General features: G+C 26.5%; 6 protein-coding genes across 6 annotated transcripts; all 6 read left to right on the top strand.

Moving 5' to 3' along the window:
• Nucleotides 1-3,269: 3,269 nt before the first annotated feature.
• On the top strand, nucleotides 3,270-4,301 carry OCT59_013512 (uncharacterized protein; the record flags this gene model as incomplete). Its single annotated transcript, XM_066141570.1, has 4 exons — nucleotides 3,270-3,299; nucleotides 3,374-3,634; nucleotides 3,844-3,871; nucleotides 3,940-4,301. 4 exons carry the CDS (start codon nucleotides 3,270-3,272, stop codon nucleotides 4,299-4,301), a joined length of 681 nt encoding a protein of 226 aa, XP_066001698.1.
• A 321-nt stretch (nucleotides 4,302-4,622) lies between these two features.
• Nucleotides 4,623-5,491, top strand: OCT59_013511 (uncharacterized protein; the record flags this gene model as incomplete). Its single annotated transcript, XM_066141569.1, has 4 exons — nucleotides 4,623-5,071; nucleotides 5,121-5,160; nucleotides 5,230-5,412; nucleotides 5,489-5,491. The coding sequence occupies 4 exons, from the start codon at nucleotides 4,623-4,625 to the stop codon at nucleotides 5,489-5,491; spliced, it is 675 nt and encodes a 224-aa protein (XP_066001697.1).
• A 732-nt stretch (nucleotides 5,492-6,223) lies between these two features.
• OCT59_013510 (uncharacterized protein) lies at nucleotides 6,224-7,691 on the top strand. The gene is made up of 4 exons (XM_025312430.2): nucleotides 6,224-6,838; nucleotides 6,907-7,093; nucleotides 7,173-7,381; nucleotides 7,468-7,691. The coding sequence occupies exons 1-4, from the start codon at nucleotides 6,269-6,271 to the stop codon at nucleotides 7,495-7,497; spliced, it is 996 nt and encodes a 331-aa protein (XP_025189726.2). The 5' UTR covers nucleotides 6,224-6,268; the 3' UTR covers nucleotides 7,498-7,691.
• A 343-nt stretch (nucleotides 7,692-8,034) lies between these two features.
• OCT59_013509 (uncharacterized protein) lies at nucleotides 8,035-9,265 on the top strand (the record flags this gene model as incomplete). Its single annotated transcript, XM_025333791.2, has 4 exons — nucleotides 8,035-8,604; nucleotides 8,676-8,859; nucleotides 8,942-9,153; nucleotides 9,236-9,265. The coding sequence occupies 4 exons, from the start codon at nucleotides 8,035-8,037 to the stop codon at nucleotides 9,263-9,265; spliced, it is 996 nt and encodes a 331-aa protein (XP_025189725.1).
• A 487-nt stretch (nucleotides 9,266-9,752) lies between these two features.
• Nucleotides 9,753-10,964, top strand: OCT59_013508 (uncharacterized protein; the record flags this gene model as incomplete). Its single annotated transcript, XM_025333792.2, has 4 exons — nucleotides 9,753-10,322; nucleotides 10,387-10,567; nucleotides 10,648-10,859; nucleotides 10,935-10,964. The coding sequence occupies 4 exons, from the start codon at nucleotides 9,753-9,755 to the stop codon at nucleotides 10,962-10,964; spliced, it is 993 nt and encodes a 330-aa protein (XP_025189724.1).
• Nucleotides 10,965-11,759: 795 nt separating this feature from the next.
• OCT59_013507 (uncharacterized protein) lies at nucleotides 11,760-13,208 on the top strand. The gene is made up of 4 exons (XM_025329887.2): nucleotides 11,760-12,358; nucleotides 12,447-12,639; nucleotides 12,716-12,930; nucleotides 13,010-13,208. The coding sequence occupies exons 1-4, from the start codon at nucleotides 11,780-11,782 to the stop codon at nucleotides 13,040-13,042; spliced, it is 1,020 nt and encodes a 339-aa protein (XP_025189723.2). The 5' UTR covers nucleotides 11,760-11,779; the 3' UTR covers nucleotides 13,043-13,208.
• The last annotated feature ends 6,833 nt before the right edge of the window (nucleotides 13,209-20,041 follow it).

Here is a 20,041-nt window from a genome sequence, read left to right as displayed (position 1 = left end):
AACTAATAATTGCAGTACAAGGAAAATGCAACCCTTCATTAAGCGAAAAGAGCATATAAACTCAACTGAGGATCTCAGGTTTTCTGCTTGTATCAACTATCCCGTAGTGGTAGGTGGATCTTGTCATCACATTGTATCGTGATCCTGATCACATTGAATTTAATATCACATGCCTATCGTATTAATCTAAATTAAAAGTAAATTCCTCTTAAAATTTGAATGTTAGGAAAGTACCGGATTGGACTTTTAAATCTATAATAAGTAATCTTTATTTCTTGTATTCTATTTTGATGATAATTGTGTTAAATAAAACACACATTTTTAAATATACAGTAATATAGGCTATCCTCTTCTTGTGATGGTAGCTGAAATTTCTTGTGCTATTCATATAAGTCTGCTGCTTGATCATTTGTAATCAAGTTACCAAATCAATTTTTAAAACTCGAGAAAATTATGTGAAATTATTAAGGATTATGATTTAAATGATATTTTTAACTGTGATGAAACAGGTAATCATTAATTTTCTTCAAAAAAATTCAAATATTATTCTAATATTTTATGTTTTTTTTCAGGATTATACTGGGATCTTGAACCTTCAAAAATATTAGCACAAGGATCACTTTCTGGAAAAAAAAAATCCAAAAAGCGAGTTACTCTTCTTACATGTAATGCAACTGGGGCTGAAAAATTGAAGCCAATCTTTATCCATATATACTAAAATCCATAAAATCCACGAATATTACGCAGCCAGTTAATTACTATTGGAATTCAACAGCTTGGATGCAAGTTTCAATTTGAAACGATTATCTAACAAAATTGGATGTACGAATACGATCACAACATTGCAATATTCTTTTACTTGTTGACAATGCTCTATGTCATAAATAAAAATTTAATTTTAACAAATGTGGCTGTGCATTTTTTTCCACCAAATACTACATCTCATTTGCAGCCTTGTGATGCAGGAATTATTAATTCTTTTAAAGTTAGTAATATTTTTGGGCTTTGTCACCTGCGTAGAGCTTGGACTCGCACTCATGTAACTCGAGTCAACTCGAGTTACATGAGTGCGAGTCCAAGCTCTACCTGCGTTATGTCGCACTCCTATAATATGTTACATATAAAAGTCAAAAATGACATTCTAAATCCTTTTTGGTATATTAAGAAAACTTGTAGAGCGATCAAAAATACACATAGTATAAGGTTTCTTATAGTACATAGTAAGTGCATAAGGTCTCACGCCAGGATTTTTTAAAAAATGGGAAATCTTAACAAAGTCATGTGATAAAAATGATCGACATAATTTATATATAAAAATTGCCAAAAAAGGGAGATGCGACATATCGCAGGTGCGAAAAAAAACATATTTCATATTTTTTATACTTTTATTAATTTGCAAATAAAAATATATTTTAAAATATAAATTTTATTTTGATTTTGATTTTTTCAATAATTTAGGCATAATACCGAAAGTTGCCCCGATTTTTAATAGTTAAATTTTCTACTTTTTATGCGGATCACGAATTAAGGAAATAAATAAGTATAGAAAACTGAGACCGGACAATAATAATAGCTGATCTTTTCTAAGAAATGTTATAAAAAAAAGAATCTACATTAAGGATGAAATATATTAGCAATAAAATTATACTTCATTTTTGGGATAATTAATAAATTCACACAGTTTCTATTACATGTCGCTTCAGAATATACTCTTTCAGTGTCCTATATGAGATTCATAAAATCCATTTTATGATTAAGAAATTACTTAGCTAAAATTAATTTAATCAAATAATAATTTGTTAGCTAAATTTTATAAAGCTGTTTACTCAACCTACTATCTAAATCAAATATATTATTATGTGTAATTTTCATATTTGAATGTTTTTTATTTTATTTTTTCTTTTTACTTTTATGTATTTCAGATGAATTGGATAGATATTTGGCATTACATGTTGATAAAAATGCAATTTATACTGAAATTTATTACTTCGAATAAGCAACGAATGTGTTTGAGGCGCAGAAGGACAACCCAGTGTAACCTGAACGATTGAGTGTGGCGCAAATGTGACATAGTTAGTGCCATTTTAAGAAAAGGTAATAAAAATTTTTATAATAGGAAAAAGCAGGCCAATCAAATTACATAATAAAATTACACCAAAATTTGTCATAATGCTATATTATAATAGTCAGCATATTAAACTTATATCGCGAAATATTCAAACGATAACGATTATAAAATTGAAGCGAAGGTTATGCATGTTTTTGATTTGTCTTTGTGTAGAAATCAATAAAAATTATTGCAATAAATTACTTAAAGTCGGAAGACGATAATTATATTTTCAACAAATAACAATTTAACATATTTTCTAATTACTTTAACTAAATTGTATTATTGTATTTTCAGAATTGCTTTCCCTAATTTTTTAAATCTATAACGATAAAACTGTTGTAGTACATATCGGCGCGCTAAATAAATTATTAAACTTTACATTTTACATTCATCTGACAGTTCAGACATTGTAGAAATTGTAATAATGAGTCTTTGAATTTTCTTCTGGTCTTTTCAAAAAAGCAAGTCATTGAGTTTTTAAATTTACTTTATTTGAATAACGTGACAACACTTATCAGATGTCTATGCTGCGGCCAATGATGACAATAAAATTAAATGATTATATTAAAGTAATAAAGTTTTCGGATGGTTACGAATATTAAGGAACTTGCCTATTGTCTTCCATAATTCCATTTTTAAGCAAAATACTTTTCACGTGACTACTCGTGTTGAATCATCATCCGTCTCTTCGTTATGTTCTTACAAATTTCTTGCCGGCGGGAATCTATAAATTAAAAAGAATGATTAGCTTTCACTAAGTATTCTACTTCAAATATTAGTCCGCCAACTGATAGGTGACGTGAGGCAGTATCCATCTAAAGTGACAAGTTTCATAACGAAGTAGTCCGGTTCTTCTTCCGATATATGTTTTCACCGTCCGGCCCTGAAAACTGCAAAATAAAAGGAGTATCTGTTTGAAAGAACTTACAGCTTTATTTTCCTTTTATATAATTAATTAATAACGTGACGTAACTGAATAAGACTTTTCATTAAAATAAGTATCGGAAGCGTAATAATCGAAGTTCACGTGAAATGGTGTGAACGTGTGATCCTTGTGGCTTGTGCGACATAAAAGCCTATATAAACTTTCGGAATCTCTGAAATAAATTTTTCTCACTTCGGAACGTAACACCATTTTTTATCCGAACCAAATATCCCTATGTCAACTATCACTCTCAGTTGTTTGGTCGTAGGTGAAAACCCTTATGAAAATGCTTTCAATGTAAAAGTTAATAAGACCGAGAACTCAAGAAACCTATCAAGGAGGAAAATACACAATCTTTCGCTAATGTTGACGTCAAAGACATTAAACTATGGAAGGTCGACATTTCTCTCGAAGAAGAAAACGAAAAGCTTGACCTTGTTAATACAAAAATTAACGTTAATATCAAGGAGGAGCTTGGTAGTGTGGAATTACTTCCACTTTCGAAAATTAGCAAATATTTCCATTCTCAGTCAGCCGACGAACACATACATATCATCGTACAGCGTCCTGTTGAAACGAAAGAAGTTCACTGCATGGGCGTAAGTCAAAAAAGTTTCTGTGGACATTAACCCGTGGACAAATAACCTTATCAGCTTTGAAGTCTCGGCTTCGCACATGTTTTACATTTCCGGATGGGACAGAGGACAAACATATCGTTATAAATCGTGAGCGTGGCAGTGAAAAAGAAATTATTTGTTTAGTTGATGATGAGGATTTGGCAAGTGCAATCTGGACTTAAGGATTCAAGGTGGATCTCCCAATCGTCGTGGACACATGTGAGTATCGTTTATTTTGAGAATACCACGTAACATGTCTGACAGAAATTAATTTGGATGTTTTATAGCACAACAGCCATTTTCGTCATGGACATTTCCCCAAATCAAGACGTTATTTGGGTTAACAGCCGATAGTTATATTGATCTCCCCAGGTTCGATGGAGGGTTAGCTAACACAACCAATTACAAAAAGATATTGGGGCACGTTTTGGATATGGTTATGAAGCATAAGACCTGCATTCACGTCACTAGTGCAAACGAAGCAACAAGACGCGAATTTATTTCTTCCGTTCTTCACGGCGTTGCCTCTTGCTATGATGATGAAGTGAAAGTATGTCCAGAATATGAGTTATCTGGAAGCCATGGTAAAGGGCCAGTTCGGTTCAAATGGGTTGCAAAATTACCATTATTCGGCAAAGTCAAATCTTAGTCTAATCGTAAATCATTACTAATTGAGGCCGAATTGACATTGATTCGGGCCGAATTTTATCAAGGCCAAATATTCCTTTTTTGACTAGTGTGAGGCATCTTTTTGATAAATGAAGAAAAGGAATCGAGAAAATTAAAGCATTAAAAAAGAAATTTGAAATTTTATATATCATCAGTTTGTCAGATGACCAATAAATTAACCAAAATACGGAAGATTTTCTCGGTGTAGTACAAATGATTTGATATAAATAGGTGGGAAAATGGAATATCGTCAGAAAATCGTAACATCCGTTTTTGATGGAGCGTGAACTTATAAAGTACGATGAAACCACATCCAGAAGTATGGTTAAATAAGATCAAATTATACTGTTATAAAAATCAAATTACAAAAAAAGAAGATATTATAGAATTTTGTAAATCCATGATTCATCCTTCGATTAACGTATCTAAAGCGAATACTTTTGAAGAAATTTCAAATACTTTAAAAAATGATATCTTTTTTATCTCATTTAAACATTCCGTTAAAACAAAATTACAAAAGTTAAAATTTGATCCAAAAGATAAGAATTATGTTCAATTCATTAATATATTCAGAGAATATTGTTATGAAGCGGAAATTAATGTAGAAGAACAGTTACTAGAAAAGTTACCTGAAGATTCTTTTCAATATTATTTTATTAATAATAATTTAGAGAAAATCAATTCATTAAATGATTTAATCATTTATTTCAATCAAAGCTTTTTAGAACAAACAAAAATTGATTCGTTATGGTTCATGTATTACTCTAAAACATGTCGCAACTGGAAAATATTTAACTAGTTGTGATTTACAATATAAAACGGGCTCTAAGAGAAGTATTGTATGTAATAATCTTTTTTACTTAGTTTTTTTATTTGGTTTAATACTAATAAAATTATATTTGTTAAAGGTTTTCGCTAGCCAAGCTTTATCCAAATCAAATTCTTTATGGATCGTTTCATGCGATCAAAACAATAATGGGAATCCGATTATTTATGGAAAAAGTGAAGTTTACTTAAAGAAAAATAAGGGTATTCTTGAATACTTGGTGATATCTAATAATTACAATCCCCTTCAACTGGAAATTGGGAAGGTACATACAGTATACCTAATATATTTTAAATCATTTAATAGAATCATTATGTTAATTAAATTATTTTTATTTACAGTAAGTGTAAGTATTGATAGTATTTTTAATAAGCATTTGATAGAAAGTGATTCGACAAATAATAATGATACTTATATAAAATCGAAAGAAATAGTATATATACGTGATGTGAATGACAACTTAGTATTACGTAGTCATGAATTCCCTTTTACTATTGAAAAACGAAACATATCAAGAAATTGTTGGACATAAAGGAAGAGTTGACGAGAATGATAAGGTATAATTTTTAATAATATTGGCCATATTCTTTTTTTATATCAAAAATGATTCGAGTTATTAAAATGATTTTTTTATTTCAGTGGTGTATTGAATTATTTGAAAATAAATAACTTATTGGATAAATTTTTTGTATATAGTAAAATGTTATAAATACGTATTTATTGTAAAAAAATCACGATAATTTAACCTTTTTAAATGTGAATGATCGAATGATCGAATAATTTTAATTTTAACTTTTCAAATTAACTAATGTATTTAAAAAACTATCAGATTAATGTTGAGTTGTTGATTAATTTTGAAGGAACTCATCTCGTATAATGGTTAAGATTATACGTTATCGAAAAAGTAATCGAGATTTTCAAAGATGATCTATTGACAATTGCCTGATTGTGGCATCTTATTATGAAGATTGCGAAATTCTCAACTTAATTGTCAGATGACTTTATTCCAAGATTTTCCCTGGTGTAGTACAAATGATTTGATATAAATAGGTGGGAAAATGGAATATCGTCATTATAAAATAAATCGTAACGTCCGTTTTGTGAAGCGCGGTCCGAAAATCATGGAACTTATAAAGTACGATGAAACCATAAATCCAGAAGTATGGTTAAATAAGATCAAATTATACTGTTATAAAAATCAAATTACAAAAAAAGAAGATATTATAGAAATTTGTAAATTCATGATTCATCCTTCGATTAGCGTATATAAAGCGAATACCTTTGAAGAAATTTTAAATATCTTAAAAAAAGATATCTTTTTTATCTCATTTAAACATTCCATTAAAGAAAAATTACAAAAGTTAAAATTTGATCCAGAAAATAAGAATTATGTTCAATTCATTAATTTATTCAGGGAATATTGTTATGAAGCGGAAATCAATGATGTGGAGGAGCAAAAAAAATTGTTACTAAAAAAATTATCTAAGGATTCTTTTCATTATTATTTTATTAATAATAATTTAGAAAAAATTAAATCATTAAATGATTTAATCATGTATTTTAATCAAAGCTTTTTAGAACAACAAAAATTGATTCGTTTGGGATCATGTATTACTTTAAAACATGTTGCTACTGGGAAATATTTAACTAGTTGTAATGTACAGTATAAAACAGGCTCTAAGGAAAATATTGTACGTAAACTTCTTTTTATTTAGTTTTTTTTTTTATTTAGTTTGATTCTAAATTATATTTATTAAAGGTTTTTGGCAGTCAAACTTTATCCAATCCAAATTCTTTATGGATCGTTTCAGGCCCTGATCAAAACAATAATAGGGATCCGATTATTTATGGAAAAAGTGAAGTTTACTTAGAAAATAAAGCGGGTAGATTTGAAATCTTGTTTATATCCGATTATTACAAATCCCCTTCAACTGGAAATTGGGAAGGTACAGTATACGGTATACCTACTATATTTAATCATTTAATAGAATCATTACGTTAATTAAATTATTTTTTATATTACAGTAAGCTGTTCTGGCAGTTATTATGAATATTTGATAAATAGTGATTCAACAAATAACAATAATACTTATATAAAATCGAAAGAAATAGTAAATATACGTCATGTAGAAAGCAATTTTATATTACGTAGCCATGAATTTCCTTTTACTATTGATAATGAAACATATCAAGAAGTTGTTGGGCATGAAGGAAGAGTTGAAGGGAATGATAAGGTATAGTGCGTAATTAAAAATTGGGCATGTTCTTTTTTTATATATAAAATAATTCCTTTAAATTAATAATTAATTTTTCATTACAGTGGTGTATTGAATTGTTTGAAAATGAATAACTTATCGGATAAATTTTTTGTATATAATTTAGTAAAATATTTTCAATACACATTTATTGTAAGAAATCACAATAATTTAAATGTGAATGATCGAATGATCGAATGATCGAATAATATTTATTATAATTTTTCAAATTATCTGAATATTTAATAATCAACATTAAATGTTTTTAAAAAATATTATGATATTATTGAATTGTTAAAGGATCCGTTTCATATAATGAAATAATTGTTATTGCAAATAAGATTAATTTTGAAAGGTCAAACGAATCATCAAATAAGTAGAGGTGCGCAAACTCATCTCGGTTAAAATCGAGAAAGAAATGAATAAGAATATAATGTATGATTCGAGATTTTCAAAGATGATCTATTGACAATCGCCTGATTGAGGCATCTTCTTATGAAGATTATGAAAATCTTCTCATTTATATGTCGGATGACTTTATTTGTTCCAAGATTTTCCTGGTGTAGTACAAATTATTTGATATAAATAAGACGACAAATTTCCGGCATATCGTCATTTAAAATTGAAAATCAATGGAACCTGTAGAGTACGATGAAACCATACACCCAGTAGTATGGTTAAATAAGATTAAATCATGTTGTTTTAAAAATCAAATTACAAAAAAGGAAGATATTATGGAATTTTGTAAATCCATGGTTCATCCTTCGATTGACGTATCTAAAGCAAGTACCTTTGACGAAATTTTAAATATTTTAAAAACTGATGCCCTTTTTACTTTATTTAAATATTCCGTTGAAGAAAAATTACAAAAATTAAAATTTGATCCAAAAAACGAGGATCATGTTCAATTTATTAGTATATTTAGAAAATATTGTTATGAAGCAGAAATTAATGATGTGGAAAGACAGAAAAAATTATTACTAAAGAAATTATCCAATGATTCTTTGGAATATTATTTTATTAATGATAATTTAGAGAAAATTAAATCATTAAATGATTTAGTCGTATATTTTAATCAAAGCTTTTTAGAACAACGAAAATTGATTCGTTTTGGTTCATGTATCACTCTAAAACATGTCGCAACTGGAAAATATTTAACGAGTTGTAATGTGCGTTATAAAACGGGCTCTTTGAGAAAAATTGTATGTAATAATCTTATTATATATACTTATTATTTTTTCTTTAGTTTAATGTTAAAATTATACCGATTAAGGTTTTCGCTAGCCAAACTCTATCCAATCCGAATTCTTTATGGATCGTTTCAGACTATGACCAAAAAAATGAAAGCAACCCGATTATTTATGGAAAAAGCAAAGTATATTTTTTAAATAAAGGTGTTAACGAAAACATAGTTATATCTAAGACTTACAAATCCCCTTCAACTGGGAATTGGGAAGGTACAGTACACCTAAGTGACCTAACATATTCAGTCATTTATTAGAATTATTAAGTTAATTAATTGATTTTTTTATATTACAGTAAGTTGTATTCTTAGTCGACATATGCATTTGATAGAAAGTGATTCAACAAATAACGATGATAGTACTTATATAAAATCGAAAGAAATAATAAATATACGTGATGGGGATGTCAAATTTATATTACGTAGTAATGAATTTCCTTTTACTATTGATAATGAAACATATCAAGAAGTTGTTGGGCATGAAGGAAGAGTTGACGGGAATGATAAGGTATAGTGCGTAATTAAAATTGGCCATGTTCTTTTTTATATCAAAAAATGATAGAGTTATTAAAATGATTTGTCTATTTCAGTGGTGTATTGAATTATTTGAAAATGAATAACTCTTATTGCCATAATTTATTAATCATATTAATTGTGAAATATCGAATAACTTTTTTAAAAACAATAAATTTTTTGATAAATCAATTTTAATTAATTTTGTCCTTGTACGATGAGGTGGTGGCAAATTCATGAGTAAGTAAAATATTCTAGTGTTTTTATAATTGATCACATCAACTGATTACCATGAGTGATCTAGTGTAGTGAATGACCTCAAAATGACTAAATGACAAATGCCAGTTTCGTAAGTTTACTCGTCCTAATTCTGGCCTACTTTTAGCTTCACAATATATGACATATATGACAAAATGTCATTTCGATGTCATTTCTGCGGACTTGAGGATGGTTAGTTTGATTACATCACATAGTCATGATAGCAAATGGACAGGCAACCAACAGACTTTAATTATATCAATGACTGTAATACAAATAGTTTATATAAATAGGTGGATAAATTCCCATCGTTAAAAAAAAAAAAATTTTAAAATCATGGAACTTGTAAAATACGATGAAAAAATACATCCAGAAGTATGGTTAAATAATATTAAAATATTTTGTTATAAAAATCAAATTACGAAAGACAAAGATATTCTAGAATTTTGTAAATCAATGATTCATCCTTCGATTAACGTATCTAAAGCGAATACCTTTGAAGAAATTTTAAATATTTTAAAAACCGATACTCTCTTTACCTTATTTAAATATTCCGTTAAAGAAAAATTACAAGTGTTAAAATTTGATCCCGAAGATGAGAATCATACTCAATTCATTAATATATTTAGAGAGTATTGTTATGAAGCAGAAATTAATGATCTGAAGGAACAAAAAAGATTATTATTAAAGAAATTTTCTAAAGATTCTTTTCATTATTATTTTATTAATAATAATTTAGAAAAAATCAAATCTTTAAATGATTTAATCATATATTTTAATCAAAGCGTTTTAAGAAAACGAAAATTAATTCATTTTGGTTCATGTATTACTTTAAGACATGACTCAACTAGAAGATATTTGACGAGTTGTGATGTACGGTATATAACGGGTTCTACGAATAATATTGTACGTAAGTTTTCTTGTAATTTTTTTTTTAATTCATTTTAATATTAAATTATATTTATTAAAGGTTTACGCCAATCAAACTTTATTCGATCCAAATTCTTTATGGATCGTTTTGGACCCTGATCAAAAAAATGGAGGTAATCCGGTTACTTATGGAAGTAAAATTTGTTTAAAGAACGAAGCTACCGATAAAAATTTGATAATATCCAATGAATCCAAATCTCCTTCAACTGGAAATTGGGAAGGTATAGTACTTTATATAGATTGTTTAATTATTTATAAAATTATAAATATGTAATAATCAATAATAACTTATATATTACAGTAAACTGTACCGATGCTTATTATAATCCGTATTTTATAAATAGTGATTCATCAGATAACAATAAAATTTTTATAAAATCGAAAGAGATAATAAATCTACGTGACGAGGTAGACAATTTTATATTACACAGTCATGCATTTCCTTTTACTATTGATAATGAAACATATCAGGAAGTTGTGGGACATGAAGGAAGAATTGATTTGAATGATATGGTAAAGTATCTAATTAAAGATTGGTTTTTGGTTTTTTTTTTACTTTTTTTAATTTTCTAAATTTTTAATTTACAGTGGTGTATTGAACTGTATGAAAGTAAATAATTTGAAGAGGACTCATATATAATGGAATATAGTGGATACAGTATATTTGGTTTTTTTATCAGGATTATAGATAATACAAATTTATTAAGAGATCACTACCTTAGTACATTATTAAAAGATGCTTTGTTACTTAATATTAGTTCGAATTCTCGGGAAGGTGATATATGTAAAAATTTTTATATATAAATAAATGCCTTTTACATTTGCCCTTTATAATAGTAACAACATGGATGCTATTTTAGTTCTATTAATACGTGATGATTAATTCGTACTGACTACAAAGATTCCCTTTCGGCGTCCTTTATTATGGAATAATACGTGGATAAAAATTTTAATTCTGGTAGAATTAAACTAATTCTGGTTAATTTTGGCTATGTTCCATACAAAATACCTCGGGTATAATTCAATTTTTTTAAATAGGGTATACCCAGAGTATTTTTATTTTAAGTTTAAAATAAAGGCGTATATCCTCTGGACATGTCCAAATCCAATTGTGTTAATTATCGTCCAAACCAAATACTGGAATTAAATTCCATGAGGTACAGTACAATGCAATTATGTAGAGGACGACACTATGCGTCTATGCGTATCAATCGTGTCATCCGTATCATGGCGCAGCGAAACTTTTGTCACGAAAATTCACATGACATTTTGTCGTGAATTTCTTTTGTCACATATTTGTCACGTGGGACGCTCCTTTTACGATGATTACTCGGAGTTTTATATTCCGTTGTGGTACCAATGGTACCAATACACGTTACCATATATATATTGAACAATAAATGTTTATGTCCAATAAACTATGCTTCTTTACGATGGAACCTGAAATATACAATGGAACTGGGCATCCAGAAGTGTGGTTAAATAAATTAAAATCATTCTGTTATCAAAATAATATTACAATAGATGAAAATATATTAAAATTTTGCAAAACGTTAATTCATCCATCGATTAATGTTTCTGAAGCAAATTCTTTTAATGAAATTATAAATATTATAAAATCAGATATTTCTTTTGAATCTTATAAAAATTCTGTCAAAAGAAAATTAAAAAGATTAAAATTTGACAATGATAAATTTAAAAATGAAGAAGAAATTTTAAAAAATTTAAATAATTTTCAACAACTTTGTTATGAAGCAGAAATTAATGAATTTGAAGAACAAAAGAGATTATTTATGAATGCATTATCAACATTTTCTATTCAACATAGATTTATTTATGATAATTTAAATAATATTAATTCAATGAAAGAATTATTAAAATATTTTGATCAAAGTTTATTAAAAGAAAAAATTAATAATGGTTCATGTATTGCTTTAAAACATGTTGCAACTGGAAAATATTTATCTTGTTGTGATGATATAAAATATCAAAAAGGTTCAAAATGTCCAATTGTTAGTAGTAGTAACTTGTATATATATATAACATTGTATTTATTATTAATAATTCATTTGTTGACTAATAATTCTCAAAAAATTTTAGGTATTTGTGGAACAAACATTTCTAGTACTTAATTCTATATGGGTTATTTCCACAGCTGATAAATTACCAGATAAGCCTTCTGAATCTGAACCTGTTTTTTACGGAAATACTTTTTATTTGTTTCATAAAACCACTGGAAAAAAGGTAGATATAGACCAAAGTTATAAATCTCCTGTAACTCAAAATGCTGAAGGTATGTATAAATGTGACATTTTTGTTTATTATTTTATCCATAAATATAATATATTTATATATATATTACATTATAGTATCCATTACATCCTTTAAGAATGAGACAAGATGTCAACTCATGGCGACTAATTCAGCAAAAAATAATAATGATTGTATGCTATCAAAAGATATAATTACTTTGAAGAATTCTGGAAATTATATTTTACGAAGTCATGAATTCACATTTACTAATGATAATAAAACTTATCAAGAAGTTGTCGGTCATAATGAAAGAATTGGTGGAAATGATGAGGTATGTTTATTTGTTAAAGTTTATAAAATATGTTTACTATATCATTGATCTATAATTAAATTATAATTAAATTTTATAGTGGTGTATTGAATTGGTTGAAGATGGCATTTAGCAAATTTATGATTAAATTATACATTGTAGTTAATTATGAACAAATGTAATGGTAAATTAATTGGTAAAGTTTTATTATATTTATTCACGTATAACTTATTTTACTTCAGTGGAATTAAGTGATAAGAATATTTAATAAATTATAGTTATTATTAATTTACTATTAACGTTATTAACGTTATTGACTTATTGCGAATTATAAAATATAATTAGATAAATTTCCACTAAATAATAGCTACTCGACAATGCTATAAATAGTTATTGTTCAGTCGATTAGGAATATGCGGGATTTTACTGACCCATTGAAATCATTGGTCACCGCAGTATTCCTAATGACCGAACTATAACTCAGTTATTGGATGGGATATCGGTCGAAGACCGATATCCCATCCAATAACTATTTAGTATACAATATTTCCATTAATCCTAAAATCACAGTACATCTCTCTAATAAAATGCATAATATCAGCAAGGGAAATTTTATACTTTTTTTGACTTATATATTCGTTATATTTTTGATCTAATGTTTTATATTATGCTTTTATTTTGACATAAATATCGCGTAATGCATATTATATTTCACTCTCGATAAATGTACTTTATTATTTTTATCAGATATTTAATCGGATAGCTCAAAGTATTATTTGTTGCACAAAATAACTAATTAAAAGTGATTTATTATTTACACGTGTAATAATTTTATTCGAATGTTTCAGGTTATCTTGAAATAACAGCTTTAACTTAAAGTGAAAAGGCCCGTATGGCTGCAATTACGTAAATTCCACAAACATAGCCACCTGCTACACCTGCTAGGAAGATCAATTATTTTTGAAATCTTTCACATGTTCACATAAATAAAGTTAAAGTAAATAAAAGAAAAATCAATCAATAATATATATAGCGATTGAACTTCTCTCGCTTCCCTCTTGCATTCTAGTGATTTATTTCTTTATATTGTGAATAAATAATGGACTAAATTAATGGTTCTATTCTATACAAAATTTATGCAAAGATGAAATAATTTTATTCGACCTTTTGCCAGTAAGGATAGGTGTATTATCCACCTTAACCAATTAAATTTTATTTGGAAGTTTATGAAATTAAAAAAAAAGCCTTAAAAAAAGGAAATCATGAATATCTTGTAATAAAGTGCTGTGTAGCAGTTTAATAAATTATACAAAGCATAGCCACCTGGAATGAAAGATCAAAAATCCTTCAGCCTTTCACATGTTAATAATGATAATGATCGCAATAGATTATCTTCTTACCATAGATTAATTTAACAGTTCTACTGGTTGTTTTCATGCTAGATAATAATTCGAAAAAATAATTTTATTCACATTTCTGTAAATATGCAGAACCAAATATGTTTTCTTATAATATGAAAGAATATTAAATTTAATGGATACTAGAAAATATTATTATTAGAAAAATTAGGAAAAAAAAAACTAAAATAATCAGTAATATCTTAAAGTAAAATAGGCTGTGTAGCTTCAGTAATGTTTCAGTAAATATGAATTACACAGAACACAGCCACTTAGCATTATATAAAAAGATATAAAAAAAAGGGAAAGATTAATAATTTTAAAATCATTTACATATTTACATTCTCAAACTTTTTATAAAATGGTAATACATGAGTACCAATGTATTGCTTCACTACACCACCATTAAAGATCAGCTTAAGCAGGTCAGCCGCAACTTTGCGAAAAATTCGTGACCAACATTTAAGCAGCCATGACCTTTCAGATTAAAGGCGTTTTCTATCATAGACAATGAGTTCATTACTTTCTTTGGAAATATCTTGAGCGAGTAGATGATACTATACTTGATAAGTCAGTTAGACTGACCATTCACTACATAGATTCCGGTTGGAATCTTTGTAATTTTCTTCTCGACATTATTCCTTTTGAAATTAAACATTCTGGAGTAAATATCGCACAAGGAATCATGCGTGTCTTAGAAGAATTTAATATTTTCAGCAGGATTATCACACTTACGACTGATATACATTGAATTGATTTTTTTGGGGCATTCGGTCAGTAAGTTCTTATTGATATCACAATTGTGGAACTTGAAATTGAAACTCCATTATGGTCTGTCTCCATTAGGAGTGGTAGTTTATATTACAAAGTATTTTTATTTATTAATATTTACATTAATACTCATCAGGGATGAGTGTAAATTTATAATTCCTTACTTTTAATAAAATAGACAAGACTGCATTGATTTAAAATACATATCACTACTCTCAATATTCCAATGCCTGAATTTAATAATCAAACAAAAACAAGTTGTTGAAATGCTGAAATTAGAGTATATTTCTGTATTAGGCTTAAATCGACAAGTTACTATTAAAGTTTATTTACAAACATTTAACTTATTATACTACATATTTTGATGATTAGATTCATAATTTCAAACTTGGAAAATGTTTTCTATATTGTCTTAAGAGTTTTTATAAAGGAACTATAAATAAAATAGAGATGAATCTGATAACTTGATTAAAAATATAATTTTATTCTCTCACATTTTATTATATTTTCAAAAAATTATAATATTACAAATCACAACAATCATAATAATTTATCAAAATTATTTCAAATTAATATTATATCATCACCAACTTTGTTATTAAGTATTCATGATTCTAGTTCTTCAAGACAGATAATATAAGTATATTTGAAACACATATAACTTTAAATAATAGATAATTTTATTTTTTAAATATTTCACACCATTCTTGATTAAAGCACAAGAATGTGCTATATGCGAACACATGGAAGAAGTCCATGAACAATTGAAAAGTTTTTACTGGTCTTGATAGTCATAATCTAAAAATATTTAAGATATTTATTGAAAATTTTCAAGATTTAAAAAGTACTATTAAATTTTTTATTTTTTAAATATTTTATTCTTTTAAATATTTCACACCATCCTTAATTAAAGCACAAGAATGTGCAATATGTGGACATATAGATGAAGTCCATGAAAAATTGGCTCCCATTCCGACAAAATTATGCTAATGGTTAAAAGTTTTTACTGGTTCTTGATAGTCATAATTTAAAAATATTAAAGATATTTTAAGCTTTAAAAAGTATTAAATTTTTTATTTTTTAATATTTTTTTTATTTTTTAAAAAAATGATACTAAAAAAAAAAGAGATATCATCAAAACTTATAAATAGAAATTGTTCAAAAATCAACCAGGATGAAACTATTTCACCTTTACTTTGGAATATATATTATGATCCACTTTTCACCAGAGTTAATCTATTACATTACCTTCATTTCACTATATCATCAAACAAAATCAAGAACATTATGCATTCAGATAAGATATCATCTATTAATATGATATATCATACACAAGTATTTTCTCACTTCTCATATGAGCATTCAATTGATCATAGTTGATATAGATAACACTACTTGATTTATTTGATATTTGAAATACAATCTCCTGATATGTATGATTAAAGTATCAACAGAAAATAAAAAAGAAACCATTTTTAAAATTTGATTAAATAATATGCAAAAAGACAAAAAAATAAAAATAATTCTAAAGAAAAAATTTTTTTAATTCCTTTCTAAAAAAAAAAAAAATAAATTACATAAATTATTGAAGATTTAAATATTATCTAAACCAAATTTTTTTATCAAATCAACCAAATTTAACAAAGAAATGAAAAAAAATCACATTTAATTATTATCTAACTGTTAAATCTAATGGTTAAGTGAGCAAAAAACTCCATATGTACTATAAAAAAAATGAGGAGCATCAAACAAGGGAAGCAAATTTTCGTAAAATATATAAATCAGTTGAAGTGATACATATATTCCTAATAACTAATATTGATTTAAATTGGCCATCAAGAAGTGTACAAAATCTTTAAAAAGACAGAAGTATATTTATTGACTAGAAGATGACTGGCAAACGACCACTAAGTGACAAAGAATGATGTTAATGTCAAGATATTCAATATTAGATAATATGATAAAAGACATTGTATATATGGAATAAAATAAATAAGACATTTTTTAATAATATGAAGGGACATGGAATTTTAAATGTCACTTTTAATATTCCTGATAATACAATATTGGAATGTTCAAAGCAAAAATTTGCATCAACAAGATGATATAAATAAATTGGAGAAAATGTAGAGTGACTAAAGAGAAAGAATTTTTGTTTAGAACAGAATAAGTGGTATGCAGAAGAGCTATATTCTCAAGCAAAAATTTCTCTGCAGAATTATGGGTTACTCTTAACAAGGAAGAAATATAATTTATCCTACCAGCACAAAAGAATTTTAAGATGTGCAGGCAGAAGTTCTCCATCAAAGAAAAGTTAAAGAAAATATGGATGAACAACTGGAAAGAATATTGTTTAGAAATAAAAAAAGTTTAGAAATAGAAAAATTAAACACAGAACTCTGCTCTTAAACTAAAAATTCTCTAAGAAATTATGGTATCAATATTAATGAAGAGGAATAAAAGATCAGACTTGAAAAGTATGAAGAACAATAAACCAAATTCTATAATGAACTCCTGGAGCTGCAAAAATTTGAGCTCTGAAAGCACCTTAGTATTAACTAGATAGTAATTAATATATTTATTTTATATATGGTTCATCTGGTAGTGATTTATGTTTTATTTGTATATTTGGTTCACTGGGTAGGCAATTAATATATTTTTATATATAATTCACCTGATAGTGATTAATATAATGAAACATTTCTCTTGCATTGGATGGCCTCTCCTCTGACTCTTATAATAGTTATATTAATTCTTTGGAAGATTATAGTTATAATCATACAAAACTAGTAGAGATATTGATGACTTAATACATTTCTTTCACTAGTAGTTACTTTCGAAAAAACGAAGTAGTTATATTATTCTTTAATAAATAACTTAATTACACAACCAAAAGCATTTGTATTGATATTTATAATATCACTATTGCTACTACTATGCATTGGATGGTAATATCTTCTCAGTAGGTGTACCACCTTGAATATAAATGTTAGCATTTCTCATCTAAAAATGTTATTATTATTTAAAGATTCTATCATCAATGTGGCTGCTATTGCTTCTGCTGTTGCTATTATCACTTCTATTACTAGTAATTAAATGAAAATATTATTTTGGGTTTTATCAGATCAGAAGAAAAAGTGTAAAAAGTCAAAGTACATTAAGAGAAAATCTATAGAATGATTCTACACTAATTTCAAATATTATGGATATATGGATAACATTATTATACCTCTAGTGGAACATACTATCAACATCAGATATTTGAATATAATAAGTATATTGATGAAACATGTGAAATGATTAAAAATATATAATATATAATAACTAAAGATTATTCTTTTATAAAAAATAACAAAAGAAAGAAGTAAAAATTTTCCTTCTTTTAAAAACAAATTAAATGAAATATTATTAAATTATGCAAGTAAAACTATTTATTTTCTTCATATTTCTATCTATCTATCTATATATCTATTTTCCTCATTCCCTTGCAATACTTTATTTCTGGTACTTCTATAACTTTTCTAATATACTCTGCTTTCGTAAAACTTATATTCTTTTATTATAATGACCTATTCATTGCTCAAATACTTCATGTCAAAAATCAAGAGCAATATTTTAATATTTACTTATATATAAATACACTTCTTCTTTTATCAATATTCATTTCTATTTTATCTTTTATAATATTGGATTATATTGGTCACATAGCAGTTTCCTATGGAACGCATTTGTGGAATGTTACAACCACTAGCAAAATCATTCTCCATCTATATAAGAATCTAACTATTTGTTAGGATTAATGGTTATTTTAGAAAATTTTATAATCAGATCTTTTCTTCTATACCTTGTAAAGAATATAAAGAGCATTTAATTTATACCAATCAGGATTATGAAGAAGAATTTTAATGGCCTTCTAAAAAATATACTATCACATTTCAAGAAGTTAAAAATCTTCCATTAATATTGATATTATTAAAAAAAATTATTCTATTGGAAATACTTTTAGAATTATTAAATATTTTTTTTTTATAAATAAAACTACTTAGAATCTCATAACTATTGAAGTTAGAGCTACAGCAAGATAATTTTTTTTTAAGGCAAAAAAAGCTAAGAAAAAGGTATACCTGATGTGATGACAGGTTATTAACCAATTAATAAGGTGGTCTTGGTTTATGATAGGGTTATGAACAACTTTTTGAAATGTTGTACAAATATCTTGATGATTTTAATGATAATACTAGTTTAAAAAGTAATATCAAAAAAGATAACTAAAAAAGTGGATGCAGCGATTTCATATAACATCTTGCTTATACCAAAAATAGTTGATCAGTATGCTAAAATAGGGCAAAAATGTTTATTATCTTAGTTAAAATATTAAATCAATCAGCACTTCATGTTGAAATGTATCAGAATGCTATAGATGCTATACATACATGAAATTTACATGGATAAGATCAAAGCTCATCATGGATTTTATGGAGAATTGAATAATATCAGAAATTGTACTTCAAAAGGAGCTTATTACTCTGCTGGATCATATTTCTTAATTTTAATAAATAAATGAGTAAAAGTTCGTAAATAAGAAATGATTATATCAGACAGGATAATTGAACTTTTTGTAGTTTTATTATTTAATTACATGGAATTTTTTACCCATCTCACATCTGCTTTGATTAAAGATATAGCACAACTTTAATTAAGGAGAATTCTAATTATAAAATAAATTCAGTAGAGCATGAAATTTACAAATTAATTTTTAATAAATGTAAAAATATAAGGCATTTCATTTGGAATTTGGAATACTCAAATACAATTATACTTATATCCAAATGCAAAAAAAATTTTTTCAATATTTTTATTCATAACTCCAGTAATATTACTTAGTCTTACTGTTATAATTTGCCAAAACATAGCATTGTTTAGCTGTTGCTTGATCCATTATATCTCTGGAGTCCAATTAATTG

Source organism: Rhizophagus irregularis, chromosome 21 (assembly GCF_026210795.1).
Source record: "Rhizophagus irregularis chromosome 21, complete sequence".
Lineage (NCBI taxonomy): Eukaryota > Fungi > Glomeromycota > Glomeromycetes > Glomerales > Glomeraceae > Rhizophagus > Rhizophagus irregularis.
Note: the sequence above shows the minus strand (reverse complement) of the source record. Positions and strands in the feature narration are given on the sequence as shown.

Coding starts and splice junctions, on each gene's coding strand:
- OCT59_013507 (XM_025329887.2), top strand. CDS start 11,780: ATGGAACCTGAAATATACAATGGAACTGGGCATCCAGAAGTGTGGTTA. Junction 12,640..12,715: donor TGTAACTCAAAATGCTGAAG/GTATGTATAAAT, acceptor ATTACATTATAG/TATCCATTACATCCTTTAAG. Junction 12,931..13,009: donor GAATTGGTGGAAATGATGAG/GTATGTTTATTT, acceptor TAAATTTTATAG/TGGTGTATTGAATTGGTTGA.
- OCT59_013510 (XM_025312430.2), top strand. CDS start 6,269: ATGGAACTTATAAAGTACGATGAAACCATAAATCCAGAAGTATGGTTA. Junction 6,839..6,906: donor CAGGCTCTAAGGAAAATATT/GTACGTAAACTT, acceptor TATTTATTAAAG/GTTTTTGGCAGTCAAACTTT. Junction 7,094..7,172: donor TTCAACTGGAAATTGGGAAG/GTACAGTATACG, acceptor TTTATATTACAG/TAAGCTGTTCTGGCAGTTAT.